Raw genomic sequence first — 26,234 nt, forward strand, 5'->3', positions numbered from 1 at the left:
ACAAATACCAAAGAATTAATACTCTAGAGCAATGGTTCTCAACCTTCCTAACATGTGACCCTTTAATACAGTTGTTCATGCTGTGGTGACTCCCAACCATGAAATTATTATGATTGCTACTTCATAACTGTAATTTTGCTACTGTTATGAATTATAATATAAATATCTGATATGCAGGATATCTGCTATACAACCCCTGTAAAAGGGTTGTTTGATACCAAGGGGTTGTGACCCACAAATTGAGAACCATTGCTCTAGGAACTATATTTGTAACCTTTACCCAACAGAAGTGGAACTTAATAACTTAACAACACTGTGTTTTTAGAAATTTAAGGAAAATTGTAATAGTTAGAATCAAAGAAGAAATCATAAAGAAAATTCCATCATATTTAAACTCAGTGACTACTCTATTCAAAACTTGTGGAAAGCAGCCAACTTGATGCTCACAGGCATCTTTGGATACAATTGTATATGTTAGAAAATAAAGAAGACAGCTATTAAGGAACTAAACATTCACCTCAAAAAATCAAGAGTAAAATAGAATAAGTCTGACTATGAAATGTCATTTTTGTTAGATCAAAATTATAAAACAGTGTGATACTCTTTTGTATGTATTTACAGAATAATGTTAAAACAACCTCAGAGCATATGTAACTATGTAACTATGGGCTACAATTGGAGATAAGAGGGGATGGTAGAGTAAAAAGGTCCAAAATAGACTTCAGCCATGCCTGCTGTATCTCTTCCACTGCAGTGATCTGAAACACACACCCCAAATTCTTAGCACTTATGAAATCCAGGTGAATGTGCCTGGTTTATTATCCTCTGTCACTTTAAATGCTTGGAATATTTCTTAGCTAAAAATAATCAGATAGAAAAAGGTACAAGCAATTATCAGACTAAGAAAGAAAAGACTCTCTACCTTGCCTTTGTCTTAGGAACTAGAAAAAGAGGAATTGTAATTCCTGTCTTCTACACCAAATGGGGATTGCCTAGATAGAGCAGAGTACAGTGTGTTCAAGAATGCTAACTGCTATCATTACTTTATCCTTTATATACTTTATATAAAATTCATATCATTTATATAAAATTGAGTATAGGCTACTCTTGTCTTCATGTCAATGTAAGATCTGGACAAGAAATTTTATTTGAATCCACTTCATTTGACTTCTAAAGGAAAGGCATCATTATTACTGTTAATAAAGAAAAACCATAAAATGTGAAATACTCACAATTATTAATACTCCACTGATGTACAATGCTGCAGAATGGTAGAAATTTTTTTCCTTAATATCACTATTATAAGGCTGGTTGGCTCAATATCCCATATCATTGTTCTGCTAAAGTACTCTGTGTGAACTCTAGTGAGAAGGCCATAGTAAGGACAGCATGGCCACTCCAGTGCTCACCAACATTCTCTGCCACCACTGAACTTTCCATTCCTGCAACAACTCTCACAGATACATGATCTGTTCACACCATGTTTAATGTCATCCATTGCTTCTGATAATGATCTGAGGTCCAGTGATCTTCCAGAGGTAAGAAAATAGACAGCAAGCACATAGGACATATGCAGTAATTAACTGTATATGCTTCTCCATGCTCAATTCATGTTTGATCATAAAAATGAAAACATCAGACATGGAGTTCTCTTGATAGATATTTTGTATTTCATAAACACAAATAATGATATTTGAAAACTTTTCTAAAAAATGTTTAATGTGAGCAAAAATTATATTTAAATGACTTCACTTAAAATTATTCAACTATAAAACATGAAATCATACATTCTTTTTCTGTAGAAACAGCAATTCTAGTACAAAGCACTTCATGAAATATTTCTTCGATCTAATGTTAGCCTGAAATGGGATGGTGCAGTGGTTCTGTGGCCTATAGAAAAGAGAACAGGTATATAGCCTTTGAAACACTGGTGCATTATATTTTCCCATACACATTTATTAAAACACTAAGTCAGAACAGTTTCAATTACACATTAGATATATTCCCTTCAAAGGATGCCATTATCACAAAAAAAAAAGAAAACACACATAGTGATACAAGCATCAGTGATCATCATAATTTCTTGGGTTTCTTTGCATGAAGAGATTCTAAGGACACTTGAGCCTGCAGACACTTGATAATTTTGAAAGCCAAGATTTCTTGATAACTTAATCAGCAAATAAATTGTAGACAGCACCAGATTCTCCATCTTCTCTGCCTTGGTGTTTTTTTCTGTCTCAAACAAACAACTGACTTGACAGTAAGTTATACAACCCTTCATAGCTTCTTTTTGTTCCATCTTTCCCACAAGAATATATAAACTTCCCACATACAGTATTATTTAGGTGGAGGCCATTGACAAAGAACAAAGGATAGGAAAAGATGATAGTCTTGCCTTTCTCATGCTGCAGGAGTGTCATTTTAATTCTATGTCACATTTACTAGACATCTGTTACATGCTCTTCACTGTAACAATGAGGGAAGACCTCCTCCTATGTTACTTTCATCGACAGTCATGGGTGAGTTTGGCTCTTCAGGACCAACCACTGTTCTCTTATTTATTTGGTTGTTTCTGCTATGGGTTTGAGCCCTGGTTAAGCTGAATTGGTAATGGTTTACAGATATGAAGACCTGAAAGCTGAATTGTTTGTGAGATTACTTCCTCTGCTGGACTACCTACATTTGTTGTTATGGTAATTAGGATCTAATAATAATGGTTGCTATTACTATTATTATTATTAATGACTTAGAAAAGGCCAGTCACCATCTATATTATTGCAAACCATCCCATCAACTATTCAAGATCAGTTGTTCTCATTATAAAGAAGAAAAAGAGGAACACCATAGACTGAATCATTTGTCTAAGATAATACAGCTACCACCACAGTAGGATTTGAACCCAAGAGATCCCAAGCCTGAGCACATGATTGATTATCTGACTTGTATCTCAAATTTTGAGTTATTTAAAGGGAAGGAGGGCTGAAGGGCTGTAAAGTCAAAGATATAATAAGTTCTAGAGATGCTGGTGTCAGGCAAGAATATGGGCTTATCACCAACTAATCAGATGATGATCTAATATGAGAACATTAACATTATCAAAAGCAACCATCTGATAAAACCCATGTCTTTCAACACTCCATTTAGCCTGCAGTAATCACATTCCCACTAGAAACTTTCTGTTCCTATTGCTTGCATTTGAGAATAACCACAGTTTTACAGGGAATAATGTAAATTCTATGTTTGGGGATGATTTTCAAAACTAGGTAACCATGCATGTTGAACCAGATGTTCATAATACATTTCAACATTTCCCACAGACCTATGTTTAGGAAGTACTGGAACAGAACTCACTGGAAGCTGGCTAAAGCACAGCTTTTGCAAGTGTAGAGTTAGCATGATGCAGAAAGTGGGCAGGCACAAAATTGCAGCACCCCTGGAATCCCATCACTTCCCCTTTGATGTATTTTGTTTAGTAAGTTAGAAGTTGGCTAACTTAACCCACAGCAACATGTATACTTAGGAACTCCAAACCTGTGCCTTAACATAGTTGGGATATCCCTGCTGAGTTCCTCAGTATTATTGTGGTGTTGTTTGTTTTATTTTAGAAATTTAAAAAGAATATACCTGAATTTTCATTTTAGAAATAAGGCCTAGCATGTCAATCTCATACTTGAAAATCTTCAAAGGTTCCTGATACCCACAGCATCCTCCCACCTCACCTTTGTACTCAGTTCTGCCTTCACGAACTGACAGTTTTCATTTGATCCACATCCTACCACATTTCATTCACCTATTGCTTCAGACTTACAGAAACATCCTCCACCCCTTAAACCACAGACTGCCAAGAGTTCTAATTTTGTTCTTTATTATCCCACCACCTACCTTTCTGAGACTTAGCTCAAATGTCCCTGCCCATGTGAAGCCATGGCTCTCAGACCATGAGCTCTTAGCAGAAGGAACTGTGTCCTCTCCATTTGCTTTGCCTGTTATGACATAGCCACTTACTAAAATACAATAACCTCCCTGTAAGCCATCATATTACATGATGATGTTGTTTCAATGAGGTATCTAGCTCTTCCAGACGAATCCATCTCAGATTTACTCCATTCTTGAGTGGGAGGAAATTCACTCAGACACTAAGGCTACATTGTTATGTTCTATGGCCCCTCTTCTCCAAGAAGCTATTGCTTCCTTTACCATTGCAAACTATAGAAAATGAGGATAAATTAAATTCATCCTCTCTTAGAATTCATCTGTCACATCCCTGCTGGTTCTCTATCAGAAAGGGAGCAATTGTTGGTCTCCATTATGTTTACTTGAGCAAAAAAATGGTACATTCTAATCAAATGATAAAATAGTAACAGCAACATTCAAATAGCCTATAGCTTTAAAATGACTACAGATTCTCCCATACCACATCCAAACTACAAGGCAAATGACAGTCTAAAAGAGTCATTTTAAACAAATCTTACTTTATCACATGATACAGCTTACAGATTAATTTATACACAAGTTGTTTTTTTGTATATGCCAGCAGAAATGCCTATGTTAGCTGAATGAGATGTAAGGATGCCAAGTGTGTTAGTGAAACTTACAAATGAATTCAACTCTCAGAGCAAGTTCTCAGAAATTTCCAGCTTTTAAAAAATGTTTTCCCAACAGCCAGCCAGCAGATAAGAGTCCTGCCAGCAGGCCCCTCCACCACAGCTGCTACCCATTGGACTCTAACCTACAAGACCCACCCTGCAATCAACAGGCCCTAGAGACACAAGTACCACCTGCATCAATTGGAAGAAGAGGTGAGTGACTGGTCTAGCAACTAAACTTCCCCAATGTTTAGATTATAAACCCCAGGGCACATCCCATGCCCCTCTCCCTCCCATGTCAGCCCCAGCAGCCAGCCAGCAGGTAAGAATCCTGCTGGCCTCTCCGTCACTGGTGCTTTCCATTGGACTCTGCAGCCTATAAGTCCCAGTCTATCACCCAAACCCACTGAACCCATCATCCTCCCCCTGGGCAACCATCCCCCCACAACATCCATAGCCTTTAGAGGCATAAGAACCACCTACACCAGTTGGAAGAACAGCAGCCCCTATAAGCACAAGCACCATCTACAGCAGTTGGGAGAACAGATCTACTCTGTTGCTCAATCCCACCTAACTCAGCATCCTTTCCATGAACAGCAACATCAGCAGACCCTATAGGCACAAGTGCCTCACACACCAGTTGGAAGAACAGGCACAGGCAAAACCTACACCAGTTGGAAGTACAGATTTCATAGGCACAGTCACAAACCACACCAGCTGGAAGAACAGACCCCATAGGCACAAGTAAAGCCCACACAAGCCAGAAGAACTAGATGAAATGCTGGATCTAGGCACCCAAACCCCCACAAACCTCAGCTGAGACAACTGTACTCAACCTGACCTCCAGCCAGTTAATAGAACCCTTGACCATACAGGCCAAAAGACAATAAAGGAAACAAACAATAAAGGAACAAAAGACTCATCCAACAAAGACATCACAAGAATCAACACCTGTACCTAACTGTCCCAAACCCAGATGGGTAAATGGCAGTGTGGAAATACATTCAACAACATAAAGAACAATATGGGACCGCCAGAACCTAATACTTCTAAAACAGCAAGACCTGAACATTCCAACACAGATGAACAGAAGAAAATGACCTTAAAACTAACTTAATGAAGAAGACAGAGGCTCTTAAAGAGGAACTGAAAAAATCCCTTAAAGAAATCAAGGAAAATACAAACAAAAAATTGGAAGAAATCAATAAATCCCTTAAAGAAAGGAAAGAGAGACAAGAAAACCAATCAAACAGGTGAAGAAAACAGTTCAAAACTTGAAAATTGAAATAGAAGCAATAAAGGAAATATAAACTGAGGGAATTCCAGAAGTGGAAAATCTGGATAAGTGAACAGGAACTATAGATACAAGCATCACCAACAGAATACAAGAGATGGAAGAGAGAATCTCAGGCATTGAAGATACAATAGAGGAAATAGATTCATTAGTCAAAAAAAATGTTAAGTTCAAAAAATTCTTAACACAAAACATCTAGGAAACTGGGACACCATGAAAAGACCAAACCCAAAAATAACAGAGAAGAAGGAGCAGAATTCCAGCTCAAATGCACAAAAAATATATTCAACTAAATCATAGAAGAAAACTTTCTCAACCTAAAGAAGGACATTCTTATAAAGGTACAAGAAGCTTAGGGACCGCAAAATAGACTGGACCAAAAAAAGAAGTCCCCTCACCACATAATAATCAAAACATTAAACATATAGAATGAAGAAAGGATATTAAAAGCTACAAGAGAAAAAATACAAGTAATATACAAAGACAGACTTATCAGAATTACACCTGACTTGTAAATGGAGACTCTGAAAGTAAGAAGGTCCTGGACAGATGTTTTGTAGACACTAAGAGACCACAGATGCCAGCCCAGCCTACTATACCAAGAAAAACTTTCAGTCACCATAGATGGAGAAAACAAGATATTCCATGACAAAACCAGATCTAAACAATACCTATCTACAAATCCAGCCCTACTGAAGGTACTAGAAGGAAAACTCCAATCCAAGGAACTTAGCTGAACCCATGAAAACACAGGCAATAGATAATCTCACACCTGCAAATCCCATAGAAAGGAAACATACACACACACTACTACGACCACAAACAGAACCAAAAAATAACATGAATTAACAATCATTGGTCATTAATAACTCTTAATATCAATGGAGTCAATTTGCCTATAAAAAGACACAGGCTAAAAGAATGGATATGAAAACAGGATCCATCCTTCTGCTGCATACAAGAAACATAGCTCAACTTCAAAGACAGACATTACCTCAGAGTAAATAAAAGGTTAGGAAAAGATTTTACAATCAAATGGACTTAAGAAGCAAGCTGGTGTAGCTATCCTAATATCTCACAAAATAGATTTCAAAAGAGGTGAAAAAGGACATTTAATATTCATCATAGAAAATATTCATCAAGATGAAGTCTTAATTCTGAATATTTATGCCCCAAATACAAGGGCACCCACATTCATAAAAGAAACATCACCAAAGCTTAAATCACATATCAAATCCCATACACTAATAGTGGTAGACTTCAACACAGCACTCTGACCAATGGACAGGTCTGCCAGACAGAAAACAGAGAAATAAGGGAACAAACATATATTATGACTCAAATGAACTTAACAGATATCTACAGAACATTTTGCCCAAACTCAGAAGAATATACCTTCATCTCAGTACCTCATGGAACCTTCTCTAAAATTGACCTCATACTTGACCACAAAGTAAATTTCAACCAATATCAAAAAAATGGAATAACCCCATGTAGTTAATAGGATCACCATGGCTTAAAGTTAGAATTCAATAACAACACAAATTACAGAAAGCCTACAACCTCATGGAACTGAACAATGCTCAACTGAATCACCACTGGGTCAAGGAAAAAATAAAGAAACTAAAGATTTTCTAGAATTCAATGAAAATTAATGTACAACATACTTAGACTCATGAAACACTATGAAAGCAGTGCTAAGAAGGAAGTTCATAGCAGTAAGAGCCTACATAAAGAATTTGGAGAAATCTCACACTAGTGACTTAACAGCATACCTGAAAGCTCTAGAACAAAAAGAAGCAAACTCACCCAGGAGGAGGAGATGCCAGAAAAAAATCAAATTGTGGGCTGAAACCAATTAAATAGAAATAAAGAAAATAATACAAAGAATCAATGTAACAAAGAGTTGGTTCTTTGAGAAAATCAGGAAGATAGATGAACCCTTATCCAAACTAACCAAAATGCAGAGAGAGAATATCCATCTTAACAAAATCTGTAATGAAAAGGGGGACATAAAAACAGACACTGAGGAAATCCAGAGAATCAATAGGTATTAGTTAAAAAACCTATACTCCACAAAATTGGAAAATCTATAAAAAATGGACAATTTTCTGGATAGGTATCACATAATAAAATTAAATCAAGACCAGAAAAATAATTTAAATGGACTTATAACCCCTAAGGAAGTATAAGCAGTCATTAAAGGTCTCCCAGCCAAAAAACAAAAAAAACAAAAACCCATGGCCAAATGCTTTCAGCACAGAATTCTACCAGAATTTTAAAGAAGAGCTAATACCAATACTCCTCAAATTCTTCCAACACAATAGAAACAGAAGTAACATTGCCAAACTCTTTTTATGAAGTTATAGTTACCCTGATACCCAAACCACACAAAGATGCAACAAAGAAAGAGAATTACAGACCAATCTCCCTCAGGAAAATGGATGCAAAAATACTCAATAAAAAAACTGGTAAATTGAATCCAAGAAAACACACACACACACACACACACACACACACACACACACAAAGAAAGAAACAAAAAGAAAACCCAACCACTATGATCAAGTAGGCTTCATCCCAGAGATTCATATGAAAATCTGTCAGGAACCCCCATGGAACTGGACTAGGCCCTCTGGATAAGTGAGACAGTTGTTTAGCTTGAACTCTTTAGGGGGGCCCTAGGCAGTGAGACAGGGACCTGTCCTTAGTGCATGAGCCGGCTTTTTGGAACCTAGTGCCTATGCTGAGACACTTTGCTCAGCCTTGGTGCAGGGAGGAGGGGATTGGACCTGCCTCAACTGAATGTACAGGCTCTGCTGACTCCCCAGGGGAGATCTTGCCTTGGAGGAGGTGGGAATGGGGGGTGGGTTGGAGGGAGGACAGGGGAATCCATGGTTGATATGTAAAATGAATAGAAAATCTCTTAATAAAATGAAAAGAAAAAAGAAAAAACTTCCATTAATCCATAATCCATCAATTTACCTGTTAGATTTATTCTCTTTTCTTTACCCTCCTTTTAGTACTTATTCACCAATTCAAAGAACCCATTCCAGTATTGATAAAGACACCAATGCCTTCCTCAAATGTATACACATACAAAAATAAAAATCTAGGATTTATATAGGAGAAAAAAGAAAAACCTGTCAATATAATCCATTATATAAACAAACTGAAAGAAAAAAAACATATGATCATCTCATTCAGATGCTGAAAATCCTTTGACAAAATCCAACACCCCTTCATAATAAATGTGTTGGAGAGATCAGGAATACAAGGAACATACCAAAATATAATAGAAACAATATACAGCAAGCCGATATCCAACATCAAATTGAATGGAGAGAAATGAAAAGCAATTCCACTAAAATCAGGAATAAGACAAGGCTGTCCACTCTCTCCATATCTATTCAATATAGTACTTGAAGTTCTAGCAAGAGCAATAAGACAACATAAGGAGATCAAACTGGAAAGGAAGAAGTCAAACTTTCGCTATTTGCAGATGATATGATATATATAAGTGACCCCAAAAATTCTACAAGGGAACTCTTACAACTGATAAACACCTTCAATGATGTGGCTGGATACAAGATTAACTCAAGTAAATCAGTAGCCCTCCTATATACAAATGATAAATGAGCTGATATAGAAACCAGAGAAAGAGCACCCTTCACAATAGTCATAAAAACTGTAAAATATCTTGGAGTAACTCTAGCCACACAAGTAAAAGACCTGTATGACAAGAACTTTAAGTTGTTGAAGAAAGAAACTGAAGAAGATATCACAAAATGGAAAGATCTCTCCTGTTCTTGAATAGGTAAGATTACCATAGTAGGAATAGCAATCTTACCAGAAGCAATCTACAGATTCAGTGCAACCACATCAAAATCCCAACACAATTCTTTTTCAACCCCGAAGAACAAATACTCAACTTCATATGGAAAAACAAAAAACTCAGGATAGCTAAAACAATCCTGTACAATAAAGGAACTTCTGGAGGTACCACCATCCCTGACTTCAAGCTCTACTATAGACCTATAGTAATAAAAACAGTTTGGTATTGACATATAAACAGACACATGGATCAATGAAATTGAATCAAAGACCTTGACATAAATTCATGCCTATGATTTTTAACAAAGAAGCCAAAAATATAGGATGGAAATAAAAAAGCATCTTCAACAAATGGTGCTGGCATAACTAGATCTCAACATGTAGAAGATCCATATCAAATAGATCCATATCTATCACCATGCATAAAACTCAAGTCCAAGTGGATCAAAGACCTCAACATAAATCTAGTTACACTGAACCTGATAAAAGAGAAAGTGGGAAGTAGCCTTGAACACATTAGCACATGAGACTACTTCCTAATATAGCACCAGTAACACAGACACTGAGACTGACAATAATAAATGAAACCTCATGAAACTGAAAAGCTTCTCTAAGGCAAAGGACATGGTAAATAAGACAAAATGGCAGCCTACAGAATGGGAAAAGATCTTCACCAACCCACATCTGACAGAGGGCTGATCTCCAAAATATATAAAGAACTCAAGCAGCTAGACATCAAAATACCAAATAATCCAATTTAAAAAATAGTGTACAGATTTAAATAGAGAATTCTTGACAGAAGAAACTCAAATGGCTGAGATACAATTAAAAAATCATTCAGCATCCTTAGCTATCATGGAAATGCAAATCAAAATGACTCTGAGATACCATCTTACACTTGTCAGACTAGCTAAGATCAAAAACACTGAGGAGATCCTATGTTGGAGAGGATATGGAGTAAGGGGAACACTCCTCCACTGCTGGTTGGAGTGCAAACTTGTACAGCCACCTTGGAAATCAGTATGGTGGTTTCTCAGAAAATTTGGGTTTTGGGGATCAAGACCCAGTGATTCCACTTTTGGGCATATACCCAAAGGATGCTCAGTCATACTATAAGGGTACTTGCTCAACTATGTTCATAGCATTATTAGTAATAGCCAGAACCTAGAAATAACCTAGATGCCTCTCAACTGAAGAATGGATAAGGAAAATGTGGTATATTTACACAATGGAGTATTACTACAGCAGTGAAAAACAATGACATCATGAAATTTGACGGCAAATGGATGGAACTAAAAAAAAAAAATCACCCTGAATGAGGTAACCCAGACCCCACATAAGTGGATATTAGATGTAAAGGAAAAGATAATCAGGGTATAATCCACAGCTCCAGAGAAGCTGGATAACAAGAAGGACCTTAAGAAGGACTCATGGATCACCATAGGAAGGAGAAATAAATGAGATATCCTGGGCAAACTGGGGAAAGGGGGAGAGTAGAAGGGAGGGGATGGGGGATGGGAACATTAGGGATTGGGATAGTCGAGTTGGGGGAGGGATGGAGAGGGAGAGCAAAGAAAAAGATATCTTGATAGAGGGGGCCATTATGGGGTTAGGGAGAAACCTAGCGCCAGAGAAACTTCCAGGAATCCATAAGGATGACCCCAGCTAAGACTTCTAGCAATAGTGGAGAGAGTGTCTAACTGTCTTTCTCCTGTAATCAGATTGGTGACTACCCTAATTGTCATGATAGAACCTTCATCCAGTAACTGATGGAAGCAGATGCAGAGATCTACAGCCTAGCATTGGGCCAAGTTCCAAGAGTCTAGTTAAAGAGAAGGTGAAGGAATTACATGAGCAAGTAGAGGTCAAGATCATGATGAGGAAACCCACAGAGACAACTGACCTGAGCTTGTGGGAGCTCCTGGACTCCAGACCAACAGCTAGGGAGCCTGCATGGGACTAACCTGGGCCCTCTGCATGTGGGTGACAGTTGTGAAGCTTTTTCTTTTTGTGGGGCCCCTAGTAATGGGAACAAGATCTGTACCTGATGCATGATCTAGGTTTTTGGAACCTACTCCCTATGGTGGGATACCTTGCTCAGCCTTGATAGAGGGGGGAGGAGCTGGGTTCTACCTCAACTTGATATGCCAAGCTTTGTTGTCTTCCATGGGAGGCCTTTCCCTTTCTGAATAGAGATGGAGGAGGAGTGGATGGGAGAGGGGTAAAAGAGAGTCAGGGAGTGAACAGGAACAGAGAAGGGAGGCAAAACTGTGGTTGGTATGTAAAATGAATAAAAATATTAATAAAAAATGTTTTCCATAGGTCTTATGTGAAAGTCAGATACTACATAACTTACCACAACAGGAATGATTTATTTAAATAAAAAAATGAGAAGATCCTCTAAAAGTACACGAGAAGGAGTCACAAATGCCCTGTGATCATAAACCCACTTTTAGAAGTGACCAAAAAGGGTAAACAAGAAAAAGGGTTAATACACTTTTGACATTTCTAAGTCCTCAACTGTTATAGGCATTTGCTTCATTAAGCACAGTTGTGAAAAGGCAAGACCAAAATTTTCTCAGAAAAAAATAAAAGCAAACCACCACCTGTACAATAAAATTAAATTAACAAAACTTAAACTGAATGGTGAGGGGATTTTTAAGGACTCAGAACAAGCTGATTCTCTGTACAGCTTTACAAGTGACTGTACTGCTCTCTAAAAGTAAGAAAGAACAGTGACTTCATGAGGACTCTGGGTCCAGGGTCATTGTTCTCCTTTCTTTTGTTCATAAAATAATTGTGGAGAAAGAATCCCCAGTAGGAGTAGACAGAGTTCCTGAAATGTTTCAGGATAAATATTTCCTGTAGAAAAACAAAGATTCCTGAAAAAAAAAACATGGCAGAGGGAAGATTTAATATATTTCAAATAATAATCCATTTATTTTAGATAAAGCATAAGGGAAAGTGTGGATAAAGAGCGCTTGACCAGGCAGAGTTTTCTTTTGAGTAAATACAAATGCTGCTCAAGCATGGTCTTTGTAGGCCAATTATGGGAGCACCACATGGTCCTGAAGATAGTCAGGAATTTTAAAATGAAAACAATATAAATCTCAGTTTTTAGGCCCATTTGAATGGTCATTCTTAGAGGCTTCTTTAGCTCTGCCAATCTCAAAATGTCTAAGGACAGTGTGCTCACAACATATTCTTTCAACAAATGTCTTTGTTGAAAAAAGACATTACTAAGAGGGAGTTTGCTAAACCCATTTTTTTTCCCACAGTATATGTTTTTCTCTTTCTGTATACTATTTCTTGATAGGATCAGAGTGTTTCTTGAGTCAGGCTGGGCTGCTATTTCCAAGGCAGACCTGACAAGAACCTGGGCAAAGGACATTTCCTCATCTGAGTTTTCATTTCTGAGGAATCTTATCACTGGAGATGACTATCTAAGACTCTAACGCAACCTGTATCTTGGCATGTATTTGACTGTCTTCACTGGAATATTCTGGCTCAGGCAGGCCTGGTGATTCCTCTAACCCTTCCACACTCCTTACTTCTGCTAGCTAGTTATGTCACAACATATTCACAAAGTATTCAATTTAATAATATCAAGATTTTCCCTCTTTGTCTCTTTTCTGTTTTTTTTTTTAAGAGGAGGCTATTGGAAATATTTTTCTTCTTTATAAGAGTAAAACATGCACATTAAACCAGAACTTGACAATTTGCAGACATATCAAGGGAAAAGTGTACAGCTCCTGCCATGCTACAGTCCTGGCCCCTTCATTCCAAGACTTTCCTGACCACACATTCCTCCTTTTTAATATGTGCATTGCTGTTGAGAATTCCTGCTTCTGTCCCCTTGTACTTCAAGAATCCCTATTTATCTTTACTAAACAAAGCTCAAGAACTCAAGACTCACTATGTTGAGGTTGCCCTTGCCCAGCCAAACAAACTGCTTATACTCATCCTTTACAAGTATCCAAAGTAAACTGTACATGCCACAGTTAGTTAGGGAGTATTTGCAGCAACTTTATGGCTGTTTTTGAATCAAGTATCTCTTCTACTTCAAGGATGTCAAGGTCCATGTTTCCTTCCTCTTTGGTCCAGGCATCTAGGGTATGATGTGCTATCAACACTTGTTAAGCAAGTGAGCAAAGGAGCACACAAATAAATATCTTTTAAGAGCAGACTCTCATGCTTAGTAATAATCACAACCAGGATGCTCACATTTCATATTTTTAGAAATATGTTTCTTATATGTCCCACATTTCAATAATCAGGCAATGTTCTTCCTTCTTTTTCTTTCATTTCTTTAGAATCAAAACCCACAAATTCTGACTTCACAGAAAATGATAAACTGGAAGAATTTTGGGTGGGAGATGTTTACTTTTGAATGTCAAATGAACACTCTGAAGTACAGCAGTTTTGGCCACAGGCTTTGTCCACTGACACCAGAACATTCCAGGAAATGACATCTCAAACAAACAGCTTCACATCCAGTAAAACACACACACACACACACACACACACACACACACACACACACACACACACACACACTTCAATAGCACTTCACAGAAAATAGCTGTTGCTGACAGTTACTTAGGAATGATTGATTATATTTACAAAACACAAATGTCTTATTAGACTAATTGAATATAATTTAAGCTGATGGCTTGGGCAAAAGAGTGAATTTGTAAGAGTTGTAAGGCAGGAAGACAAAGGAGAAGACAGTAGAAGGCTAAGTTTTAGAAAAAGGTTCTCAATATCAGGGAGCCCCACTGGACCGACACTTCAAATTAACAAGGCACTGAGGGACTCCAATGTTCAAGCTGTCTGACATCTCATCCAAGGGAGAGCATCCAAGAGGAGTGTCATTTTTCTTGGAAAAAGATTTCCACAGAGCTTTCATAATTCACCAATTAAGCTGTTTAGCCTCAATGTAATTAAGTAATATCATTATGAACACATTTTTTGGAGGGGTCTCAGGCTTTTACTGCTTCTTTTCCTTTCTTTTTGGTGGTGCTAAGGATCAAATTTGGGATCCCAAAGATGCTAAGCACACGCTCTCCTACTAAATGCCAAGCTCAGCTAGAATTACTGGTGCTCATCCAGAGCGAGGAAGTCACACATTGGATCTAGACCTTCATGTTAAAATATAGAGATAATCTATCAACAGAAATTCAACATCCATTTTTAAATTCAACAGGGCATCCGTACTATAAGTGATCACAAGACATCTGAGACACAATAAGTATCATATAAAAATGCCAAGTGTAGAGGAGCCATTAGGCTTCCATCACACAGGGGATGGTGGCTTAAATGGCAAAGGGAAAGGCTATGTTAATGATGCTATGACAGCTGGCTCTAGAGTTGCACTATTATAACTAAAGTACTAAGAAGGCAGAGTGGTCACTAATGGGGCTAGAGGTTAAAAAAGTATCATCTTCTCTCGCACTAAAGTTGTTTTTCAGAGTCATGTTTATTAAGTCATAAAATATAACATTTATGAAGAACTTGGGTTGGGTCAGGCCCTGTTGTAAATTGATTAGATTAGTGCTTTATTTAAATTTCAAAACAAGCATGAAAAGTAGGAACTATTATTATCCTTATCTCCTAGACAGGGAAACTGAGGCACAAAGAGTCAAAGAAAATAACTAAAGTTTGAGGTTAGCTAACTAGGAAGTTGCTGATCTGCAGTATAAACAATAAAGGTGGTCTACTTCTAGTGTCCTCTGGGCTTTTTTTTTTTTTTTTTTTTTTCTGAGACAGGGTTCTCCTGTGTAGCCCTGGCTGTCCTGGAACTTGCTCTGTACACAAGGATAATCTCTAATTTAGAGATCCACTTGCCTCTGCCTCTTGCAAATGTTAGGATTAAAGGTCTGTACCACCATGACCAGCTCAGTGTCCTGTGTTTTTAACAGTGTATCGATGCTGCACCAGAACACATACTCAAAAGAAATACTACTCTTTATTCTGGAGTTTAAGTTATATGTTCACATGAATTTCCAGAAATCTTTCAGAGATTAAAGCTATGGTTTTAAAAAATGAATCAGTAGCTACCAAAATAAGAAACAAACGAAAAACCCAAACAACAACAGTAAAAACTGAACCCAAAGTTTTAAGAGACAGGCTATAGACATCCACTCACCTCTGCATGTTGTCTGACATTTATCCATGAAACTGAATTGAAATCAACTAACAATGATTTAGAGTCCCATGCTGGGGACCACAGCACAGAGATTCAATATGTAGAAAATAGTCAATTTTTGTTTCAATCTAGAGCACATAAAGTACTCTGGAAGATTATAATTGAATAGAGAGGAGGAAAATGAAGTCCAGAGTGTTCAGATGATCTGCCCAAGGCCAAGAAAGTAGTCTGTAGAACAGAGTGACCTAAAACCTATTCAGATGAACTAGTTTCTCATTTTATTCCACCAGCCCATTTCCATCAAATTGGTGAAACACATTGAAATAAAATTAATTTCCAGAATAAACATCTGTGTTCTGTAAGGACAAACATTTGATTTTTGCATATTTCCCCTAGAACCCATTTTGTTCTGGAATGATTGCAAGGGAAAGGTATAGACCACCAAGGGATGGGAAGGACAGAGGACTCCACATAAAATCTAGACTTCTCTGAAGATGTGCATTTGGATTTTATTTTTTTGAGCAATTTCTCTCTTGAACCTGACCCAGTTGTAAAAGTAGGCACTGAAACTCTTTTTTTTTTTTTTTTTTTTTTTTTTTTTTTTTTTTTTTGCTTATGATAACACTTGTGGGCAACTGTGTAGGTCTCCAGCTCTGGGCCAAGGCTCTCAGAACAGATAACACATCCCAAACCTCTCTGTGTGCCTGACTTTATGGAAAGCATGGTACACTGGGCTTTATGGAAAGCATGGTACACTGGGCTTTATGGAAAGCCTGATGGCTGCTCAGTGCATCTTTTCCATCATGCATGGTAATGATGATGACGTACTGTTAAGAATGTGCAGTTCAAGATTTCCAATTAGTTTGTTTAATTGTTTTTTTTTTCAAAAGATCCTGTGTCATGTTACCTAGAGATACTTCATTAGTTTATTTATGTGTCTTTTAAATCAGGGCAACTGTTCTTACCCTCCTTCCCAAGGACATTTGACAATATCTAGAGACATTTTCACTGTTACAATTTTTGGAGGTGGTGGTGAATGATAGTGGCAACTAGTGGGTAGAGTCTAGGGATATTATGAAATCTCATGTCATAATCTGAAAATGTCAATAGTGCCAAGGTTGAGAAATACATAAAAATATCACACAGTTTTTTTCATTTCTACATTTTAAAACACAAGTAAGATATAAATTAAAATACTACACCAAAGATTTGCTTAAAACAAGACCATTTCAGCAATCTGCTATTAGGAGGACCAGCAATATTTTCTTTCTGAGATGGATTCTCATATAGCCCAGGCTGGCCTTGAGCTCACTATGTACCTGAGGATGACTCTGAATTCTTGATCTGCTTGCATCTATCTCCTGGTTACTACAATGACAGGCATGCTCCACCATATCCATTTTAATGAATTGTTGGGGATTGAACCAATGGCTTCATGCTTCTACCAACTGAGCTATATCCCAGATAAGTAATTTCTAATTCACCTATGTAGAAGACTAGAGGATCCTATACAAATTGCAGGAAATCATGAGTTTAGAGACATACGTTGTTGTGGGATATTTGTATACTACGTGAAGATATATTGCTGTGATTGATTTAATAAAGAGCTGAATGGCCATTAGCTAGGCAGGATGTATAGGTAGGACTTTGCAGCAGAGAAAAGAACTAAAAGGAAATAATTGAGGTGCAGAAGAGATGCCAACAAGATACAAGGGGGAAGTGGACATACAGAATGAAAGAAAGGTAAAAAGCCACAAGGCAAAATGTAGATTAATATAAATGGGTTAATTTAAGCTAGAAGAGCTAGTGGGACAAGTTTAAGCTAAGGCCTAGCTTTCATAATTAATATTAAGTCTCTGTGTCTTTATTTGTGGGCTGGCAGCCAACAAAAAGGCATACTACATTTGGCATCCAACATGGGTGACAAATTTCCACATAGGACCTAAGAAAGCTTTTTTAAAAAGTTCTAAACACACAAACATGGAGCCAGACATGGCTTCCTAGTCCTGCAGTCTCTCAGGTGGGCCACAATATACAGAAATGTAGCTTCTGGCTGCTGCCTGCAGGCTTGAGCCAGCAAGCAGGTTTAAGGCTTGGCTAATGTGGTCAGAAAAGGCTGCAGACACACAGTTAAGTGGTCCAGGCTGAGAAAACCTTTAAACAGATACAGTAAAAAAATGGGTTTAGACAGGCATAGAAAAAATATTTTGAAAGTAATAATGTCTTTAAAGAGAGAGTAAACTAATAAAAAAGAAAAAAAGCCACATAAGGATGGTAAATACACAGGGCATCTGGATCCTGTATGGTGCTTTGTTGACTTTGAATGTTTTGAATACTGATGAGAAAATGGCAGCTGCTGAGAGACATTGTATTAAGAAAGGAACTGCTGAATTAAAACAGCTATATACTTTAGAGATATCTTGGTTTCAAAATGGAAGTCAGAAAATATGCTGCACTGGGAGAGAGGTTATGCTTTTGTTTCCACAAAAAACAAAAAGTTATGGTTCTCTTCAAAATTGATGAAGATCAAATTTGACTGGGGGAGACCTCCTAAAAATCTTGACTATAGACATAAAACCAAGAAAGACTACAGGAGAGGTAATATATATGCTGATCCTTCTACATGGGAACAGCTCTGAGACTGGATGGCACATGATAAATCTTGTTGGCTACAGAGTCCTCATTACTTAATTTTACATTCCATCCTTTCATATAACACAAATAGAGATTTATATCATAGTTTGGCTCTACAGTCCCAACGAACTCATAAAGTTAACAAATGCCTTTTATCAGCTCAAACATAAAACGAAACAACAACAAAAAATCTTTAGCTGACTTGTGTACACTGTACATTGCATACTTGTGTTAATACAGATTTGTATGTTACCTTTAAAGGTTTGTATGTTTTTAGAACAAAAGGACCAGGCATCAATAAAGACAAGACAAACAGCCATGGTGATCCAGGCTCTCAGAATTTCTCTGTTGCAGGGTCCTCAAAAAACAATCTACCTCCAGAACAACTTTAAAGCTGCTAGCTGAGATGGTCCAGCCTCACAGATTCCTCTAGGCAGACTTCAGATAAGCCCCACATTTTCCCATCATACCATGACTAGACAACAGCTAGGTCTCTCAGGACTTAACCATTATCTTCATTTTCTTAGGGCTCCCTAAAGATGATACCATCATCCCCAAACAACAAAAAGCAGTCAAGAGAACATGATGGCACATTCCTAAGAGGTGGGGTGGGTAGTTTTTGGTTGTTTGGTCGTTTTAGTTTGTTACCATTTAGGATGGTTGGTTACAAATTATTACTATTTCAGGGAGAAAGCTAAACGAAGAAAATATAAAAATATACAGAAGTATAGAAATGATGTGATAAAAGGGTGGATTATTGAGTCCACTTTTGAATAACCACTAGTATCAAATACTTTACATTGGTATGGATTTTTGTATATTGATATAAATTTAAAGTTATTTTTATTATCCTGTATATATGTTTCTACTCTTGCTTAAAGTATTCTACATATGCAGCTCATTAAAAAAATGTAATGTAAAGTTTTAGTCCTTAAAAGCTATTTAGGATAATAAAGAAAAATAGGGTAGTAGTTAGTTATCTATAATAATCAAACTTATAGTCATGTTAAGTATGTTTTCAAGTTCTAAAAGAGATATATTTTGAATAGATAAATGATCTTTAAATGCTTCAAAAACCTACAGAATATGGCACTTAAATATATTAATAACATAAGGTTTTCACGACAGTGAGACACATCTGCTCCTCGCAGCAACAAATTACTTCCAAAAAGGATGATGGGTACTGAACAACCTCCATATGGAGTTTGCTTTTATTGTGACAAAGCCACTGGGCAAAAAACTGCCCTTGCCTCAATTGCTGACAGTAAGCTGTCTAAACTGGACAAACAGGATACAAAAGAAGACAATGTCAAACTTTGCCAAGACAAATTTCCTTTTTCACAAAAAAGTCTGTCAGATATTCTAGGCCTGTAGGCCAAAGATGGGTGCTCCAACATTACAAAGGAATCTTGGGTGGCTTTCCAGGTAGTTTGCTTCGCACTTCCTGTTTACTTAGGTAGTAGTATATCCTTCTTGGGTCTCTAGTAGAGGCGAAGACAAGATAGTTATAGTTACAAATTTCCTTGTTACTATATTTTTAAAAATAAAGTGTGTAAGGTTGGCAGAAATAGAAGCTTAAATTGCTTATCTAATAAAATGTTTTAAGGTCTAAAATGATAGTTTTTGGATGGTAATACAAGTTATGATAGAAAATATTTTAGGCATAAGACTTTAAATTCATCAAGTAAAGATAGGGTATTTTCTCCAAATTGCCAAATATATATGAACTAAACATTGTAAGTGTAATTCTTACTTGATAATTGTTCTTATTGTATATAGTTTTACTATGTTAGAGTTAAAATCTTTCCTTTTTATTTAGACAAAAAGAGGTAAATGTTGTGAGATATTTGTACAGTGTGTGAAGGTGTATTGTTGTGATTGGTGTAATAAAAACCTGAACACCCCAAAGCTAGGCAGGAAGTAAATGTGGGATTTCCAGGGAGAGGAAGGATGGAGACACCAGGAGACGTGGAGAGGAAACAAGAGGTCCGAGATGGAAGAGAGATAATGTCACATGATAAAATGTAGATTAATAAAAATATGAGTTAATTTAAGTTGTAAGAGGTAGTGGGACAAGCCTAAGCTAAGAAAAATCCTATTACAATATGTGCTTAAATAAACAATGAATGTTTTGACCTCTATGCTATCTAAAACAGAACTTTATTCTACAGCTACCATCCTGGACATTCTGCTCATGAAGCACTTCAAAACTGTCTGGTTCATAAAGGGAACTCTTAATTCAGAGTATTCTGCTGTTTTTACCACATTCCATATCCACCCTTTTGACCAGCACATCAAAAGGAAATGTAGATACTTTATTTGCATATATGGTCAGCAAAAGAAACTGCTTTTGCTATAAGCCATGTCTTTCAGTGGCTGCTCCTCTCAGTTGCATCTAGGTCCAGTTTCTAAAACTGGGTTCCTATCATGGCTATGGCAATCATTCTTTTACCACTAACACATTCTCTGATTTCTATAGAAAAATGACTGGCTTTTTCCACTATTCTCAAAGCCTGATGCTATCTTAAGAGCAGAAGATAAGGAAGTGGGGAGCAGCTGATTCTTTTCTGCTTTTGGCCATGGTCTTATACAGTCTCTAACTGATGTGGTTACATTTGTTCTGGTTTTATTTGCTTGTTCATTCCTTAGTAGATAACAATAATGTTTGGTACTTTAGATGTCTAGAGTACACTTGAATAAAAATTTTCTGAATAATTCTATCTTAGGAGTAAAGTGAAAAAAATGTAAATTACAGGAGGATCTTTGAACATACTACAAAAACGAATCAATTATGGAGTTTCTGTATAGAGTTGACAAGTCACTACTGTTAAAGACTTTATAAGTACTTACCAAGATCTTTAACAAGGGAGAGTGCTTCCCATGATATGACAGCTCCACCACCATCATCCAGGGCACCTTGCCCAACATCCCAGCTGTCCAGATGTCCACTGATCAGTACAACCTAGAATAGATGATAAAAAGAGGAAAACACTAAGCAAAATGACATTAAAGAAGATACATCTAGGTATTTCAAACACAAAGACCAGAAGTCTTATATTTGTGTCTTAGAAGACACACATTGTTTCTAGTGGGGATCATGTACAACAGCATTGGTAAAATCCATTTTCAGAGTAGTGAAAGCCCTCCACTAGTGTCTCTCCATCAATAATGTAATCTTGACTACTAAAGGCATCTGTTTTTTGATGAATGTTTTTTAAATTTTTTATTTTATAGTTTAAAGTCAAAATTACATAAAAAGGAGCTCAAAACTTCAACCACATTTTTAATTGGTTATTGATTCTAGATCTTGATACCCAATAAACTTATCAAATTAAATTCAAATTTAAACATTGGAACAATAGTTTATTTTTTAAATGATTTTATTCTTTAAATTATAAATTACTTTGGTGTCGAACAAATAAGACTTAAAACCTCCAGTTGAACAGAATATTTAAGAGAGATTTCTATTTACATTAGGGTAAATATAGAGAAATGTGGAGATTATGCTATAAAGTTTAAATCACCACAAATTTAAATGACATTTAAAGAAATGTCAGTAATTCCCTTTCAGAAAGCACAAAGGTGATTTCACTAGAACTAAAATAAACCTTTCCTTCCACTGCTGGTTATAGAATCCAAGGCCTCATGAGTGCCAGAGAAGTGCTATAATGCCATGTCACACACCTAGATGTTAGTGAATTAAAATGAATCTCCAACAAGCTGGAAACTGAATAAAATGGTGCTATGTCAACAAAGTATTAATACAGAAAATATCCTGATGCCCATGAACCATATAATATGCAACATGGATCAGATGGATTACAGAGCTGGTAACAACTTTAGGGAAACAGCTTTGTCAACTTAGAGTGGGCAACAGTTTCCTAATAGATGCAAAAATCACTAACTACAAAGAAAAAATAGTAAGTTAGACCCTGCAAGAGTCAAAAATATGTCCTCATCCAAGGAACCTTTAAGAGAGTGAAAAGGTGTCTTACATTAGAAAAATCCATCTATAATAAAATAAAGGACTTATATACATGAGTTGTATAAAGAATTCCCATGGAACAATAGCAAACAGCCAATTGATAGAAAAATGGGCACAATACTTATATAGACAAGTCACATACTTACAAAAAATACACAAATTATCAATAACCATAGAAAAAAGTACCCAGGATCATTATCATCAAAGATATAAAAACTAAACCACATTAAGTCTAAAGCCACCAGATAGCTAAAATGAAAAATGTCAAGTAGTGGTCAGAAGGCAGCACAACCAGAATTCTTAAACATTGTTGGGGGCGGGGGGGGGGGCGTCCATACATCCATCCTGGAAAACTATCTTTCTGTGGACTGTGAACATACATACAGACTATGATCCAGAAATCTTAATCCTAGTTGTATGGTGTGTCCAGAAGTGTGTGTGTGTGTGTGTGTGTGTGTGTGTGTGTGTGTGTGTGCTTTAACTATGACAGTTTTCATAACAGAATATTAATAGCCATGTCCTCCTCTGAAAAGGAAAATATCCAGATGTCTATTAAAAGTGCAATGAATAATTTATATTCATGAGTGGAGCACCACACAACAATAAGAATAAACAAATACAATGCATGATAAACAGTATAAAGAATAAAAGAAGCCATACACAAATAATATACTATGTATAACTCCATCTACATAAAGCATAAAGTGAAACAAAATAGGAAAGTAGTTCCCTTTGACAATGAGTATGAAAATGGAAGGAGTTACAAGGTGAAATTTTGTAAAGCTGTCATGCTCCTGATGTGGACACTGGTTCTCTCCCTGACAATATTAAACTCAACAACATTTGTAGAAGTTCAGCATATTAATATCAATGCATGGCAAGCTGTCAGAAAACCAAAGCTGAATTAATCTTGATGGGTAACATGAAAATTCACCATTACCTTAGGGATAGTTGGGACCTAAACTATTACTGTAACCTTTGCACCGCTTGCTCCCTGAGCAGCTGAAAGATCTCCTGGTGACTTATAGCTGACCCAGCCTAGTATGACTTCACTGTAGTCATAAACAAGGATAATGCCCCAGACTAATAAATGGCCATATAATGAATCCAAATGGATTGTTTCTAAGGGGGAATTAAAAACAAAACAAAAACAAAGAAAAAGGGGCATGTTGCAATAGCAGAATCTTCTGACTGCGAAAGTGGTGTCATCCCAGAGAAGTCAGGGTATTTATTCTCTGTCATACCCTCACAGCCCAGGGCTATTGTCCCAGTAAGGCTGCAGTAGACTAAAATGTCAAAACATGCTTTAATTAACTTTTTTCTTAATTCATTCAGGAGTAACCACATCAAGACAGCCATTGTTTTATATTTCTGACTTCTTCCACAATTATTGAGCTCATTTCATAACTCCATTTCTTTGTGTCTCTTACAAGCTTCCACTCCCCAGATAGCAACTACCACTTGCATTAGCAGTTATGACAGGGACGATGGCTTGGACTAGTAAAAAGCTAAATTATATACTATCTGATCAGACCTTTGATACAGCGCTATAGAAGAAAATGTATATCGTTTTGGTTGTGAGAGTTTTAAAACATTTTTCAAATAATAAAATGTTGGGGGCCACAATCTGATAAATCCAGTATCTATTTTGATAAGGTAACAACAAAATTACCTCTAATTTAGTAGCATTTAAAAAGCAAACTTGAAATTTTCTCATTGTAAAAGCTTCTACATACATGTAGAAAACAATAGTGAAAATTTCATTCAAAATGGTATCAGGCCAATCTCTAAATCTCTATTGCAGCCTAGAAGAAGACCATCCAGAAAATATACAAACTCTCAGGGCCCGGGTTAGGCACAGATGGACATTAGCTGTAATAAAGTTGGATCTGATTTAAGCAAGCAAAACAGAAACAGACTAACTACCCAGAGCAGCAGTAAACTCAAGGTTCACAAAATTTAGCACCTGGTAAAGGGGAATATCATCCCTTCATCATAATCCCTAAAACTAAACAGTTTTATCACCCACAGGTAAGAAAGAAACGTTGGGGTACTCCCCTTGTGTGCTGCCACCTTAAGTCAGGCGGAGCTCTAACCAGTTCCTCCCCTCCAATGGCCTTTCCATTAACTTCTCTTCTAAATTCATTAAACAGTAAGAGGCACTGAAAACAACAAAAAACCGCAATAACAGCCATGAAAAGACAATAGGAAGGAGAACAGGGAGTCCGGTGATCTGAAATGTGAGGTGTGTTCTCTGTGAAGCACACTTCAGCACACCTCTAGGACCACCAGAGGCTTGGGCCTGGGTGCAAAGCAGCCTGGGAATTAGACTAGTAAGGGTGTAAACCCTGGCAGGACAGCTGCAGCTCTGAATGGAGGAGGATGGAATTAAGGAAGCAGAACACAACCCCCAGGATATGCATCCTCTTCTGTTATTTGTCATGCCCTAAGACTCTGGATCCAAATTGATTTTCCTGATTAAAAGATGAATAAGAACACAAGCAAAAACATGGCCGAACAGAAAGAAAGAGTGGTCTGTGAAACAGTATATTTTTATGAAAATGCTCTAATATGAGCTACCAGAGAAAACACGATCTTCAGTTTTGATGCATGAAATGTCCTTCTACAATTTTATTGAATTCTCACTATGTGCTAGAGATACAGAAATAAACAAACATCCTGTTGTAAATGAATCACATTCTGGAGGAGAAGACAAAAAATAAGTAAATAAATATAATGCAAGCAGAGTTTTAAATGGTAAAAAGACAAAAGCTGGTGTGATGGCACACATCTGTGATCTCAGTTCTGGAAGGCTCAGACAGGCAGATTGCCAGTTTGAGGCCAGTTGGGCCACACAGCAAGTCTATGTTATAAAACAACGAAGAGAAATGGAGAGGGGCAGAGAGCAGAGAAAACAGAAGGATAGTGTCAGGGATTGGTCTGGAGAAAACTGGAAATGTTTTTATGGAAATGAGTTCTCTCCCTAAGGAGATGGCATTTGAATATGGAGACTGCTGTGGTTTGAATAAAAATAGCCCCCATGGGTCCATAAGGACTGTCACTATTAGGAGGTGTAGCCTTGTTGGAGGGGGTGTGGTTTTGTTGGAGGAAGTGCATCAGAGGTGGGTAGGCTTTGAGATTTCAGATGCTTAGTCATGGTCAGTGTGTTACAGTCACATCCTGCTGCCTGTGGATCTAGACGTAGAAGTCTCAGCTACCTCTCCAGCACCAGGTCTGCCTGCATGCCACCATGCTTCCTGCCATGACAGTAATGGACCAAACCTCTGAACTGTAAGCCAGCCCCAAATACATGTTGTCCTTTATAAGAGTTGCCATTGTCCTGGTGTCTCTTTACAGCAATAGAACCCTAACTAAGACAGAGACCAAACAGTCTAAGCAGCTTGGAAACACATGCAGAAACTCTGAGTGGAAACAAGGGCAGCACATTTGAGGACTGATAAGAATCTGGTGTGACTAGAGTATGGGACATGTCTTTCCAGCAACTACTATTGCCATACTATGGGAGACACACAAACATGCAAGCCACAGAGGGACATTCTATTTTGTTCTAACTGATAAGAAGCCATGAGGGAAACATAGTATCCCACTTATGTGCAACAACAGTCACTGCTAGTGGGTAAACAGTGAAGAATGCAGAGTGAAGAATGAGGGGAACCAAGCCTACGTGCTGAAACTAATTCATCCAAAATCAGTTTATGAGGGAAAACTAGCCAGCCATAGGAGAATGCTGTC

General features: G+C 37.2%; 1 protein-coding gene across 3 annotated transcripts in view; it reads right to left on the reverse strand.

Moving 5' to 3' along the window:
- The window catches only part of Cpq (carboxypeptidase Q), a 454,961-nt gene that overhangs the window by 148,140 nt on the left and 280,587 nt on the right, over positions 1-26,234 (reverse strand). For all 3 annotated transcript variants that reach the window (XM_059247593.1, XM_059247594.1, XM_059247595.1), the window contains exon 5: positions 21,347-21,458. In XM_059247593.1, the coding sequence (XP_059103576.1) occupies positions 21,347-21,458 (112 nt within the window). The remainder of the gene's footprint in view (positions 1-21,346; positions 21,459-26,234) is intronic.

Source organism: Peromyscus eremicus, chromosome 20, assembly GCF_949786415.1.
Source record: "Peromyscus eremicus chromosome 20, PerEre_H2_v1, whole genome shotgun sequence".
Lineage (NCBI taxonomy): Eukaryota > Metazoa > Chordata > Mammalia > Rodentia > Cricetidae > Peromyscus > Peromyscus eremicus.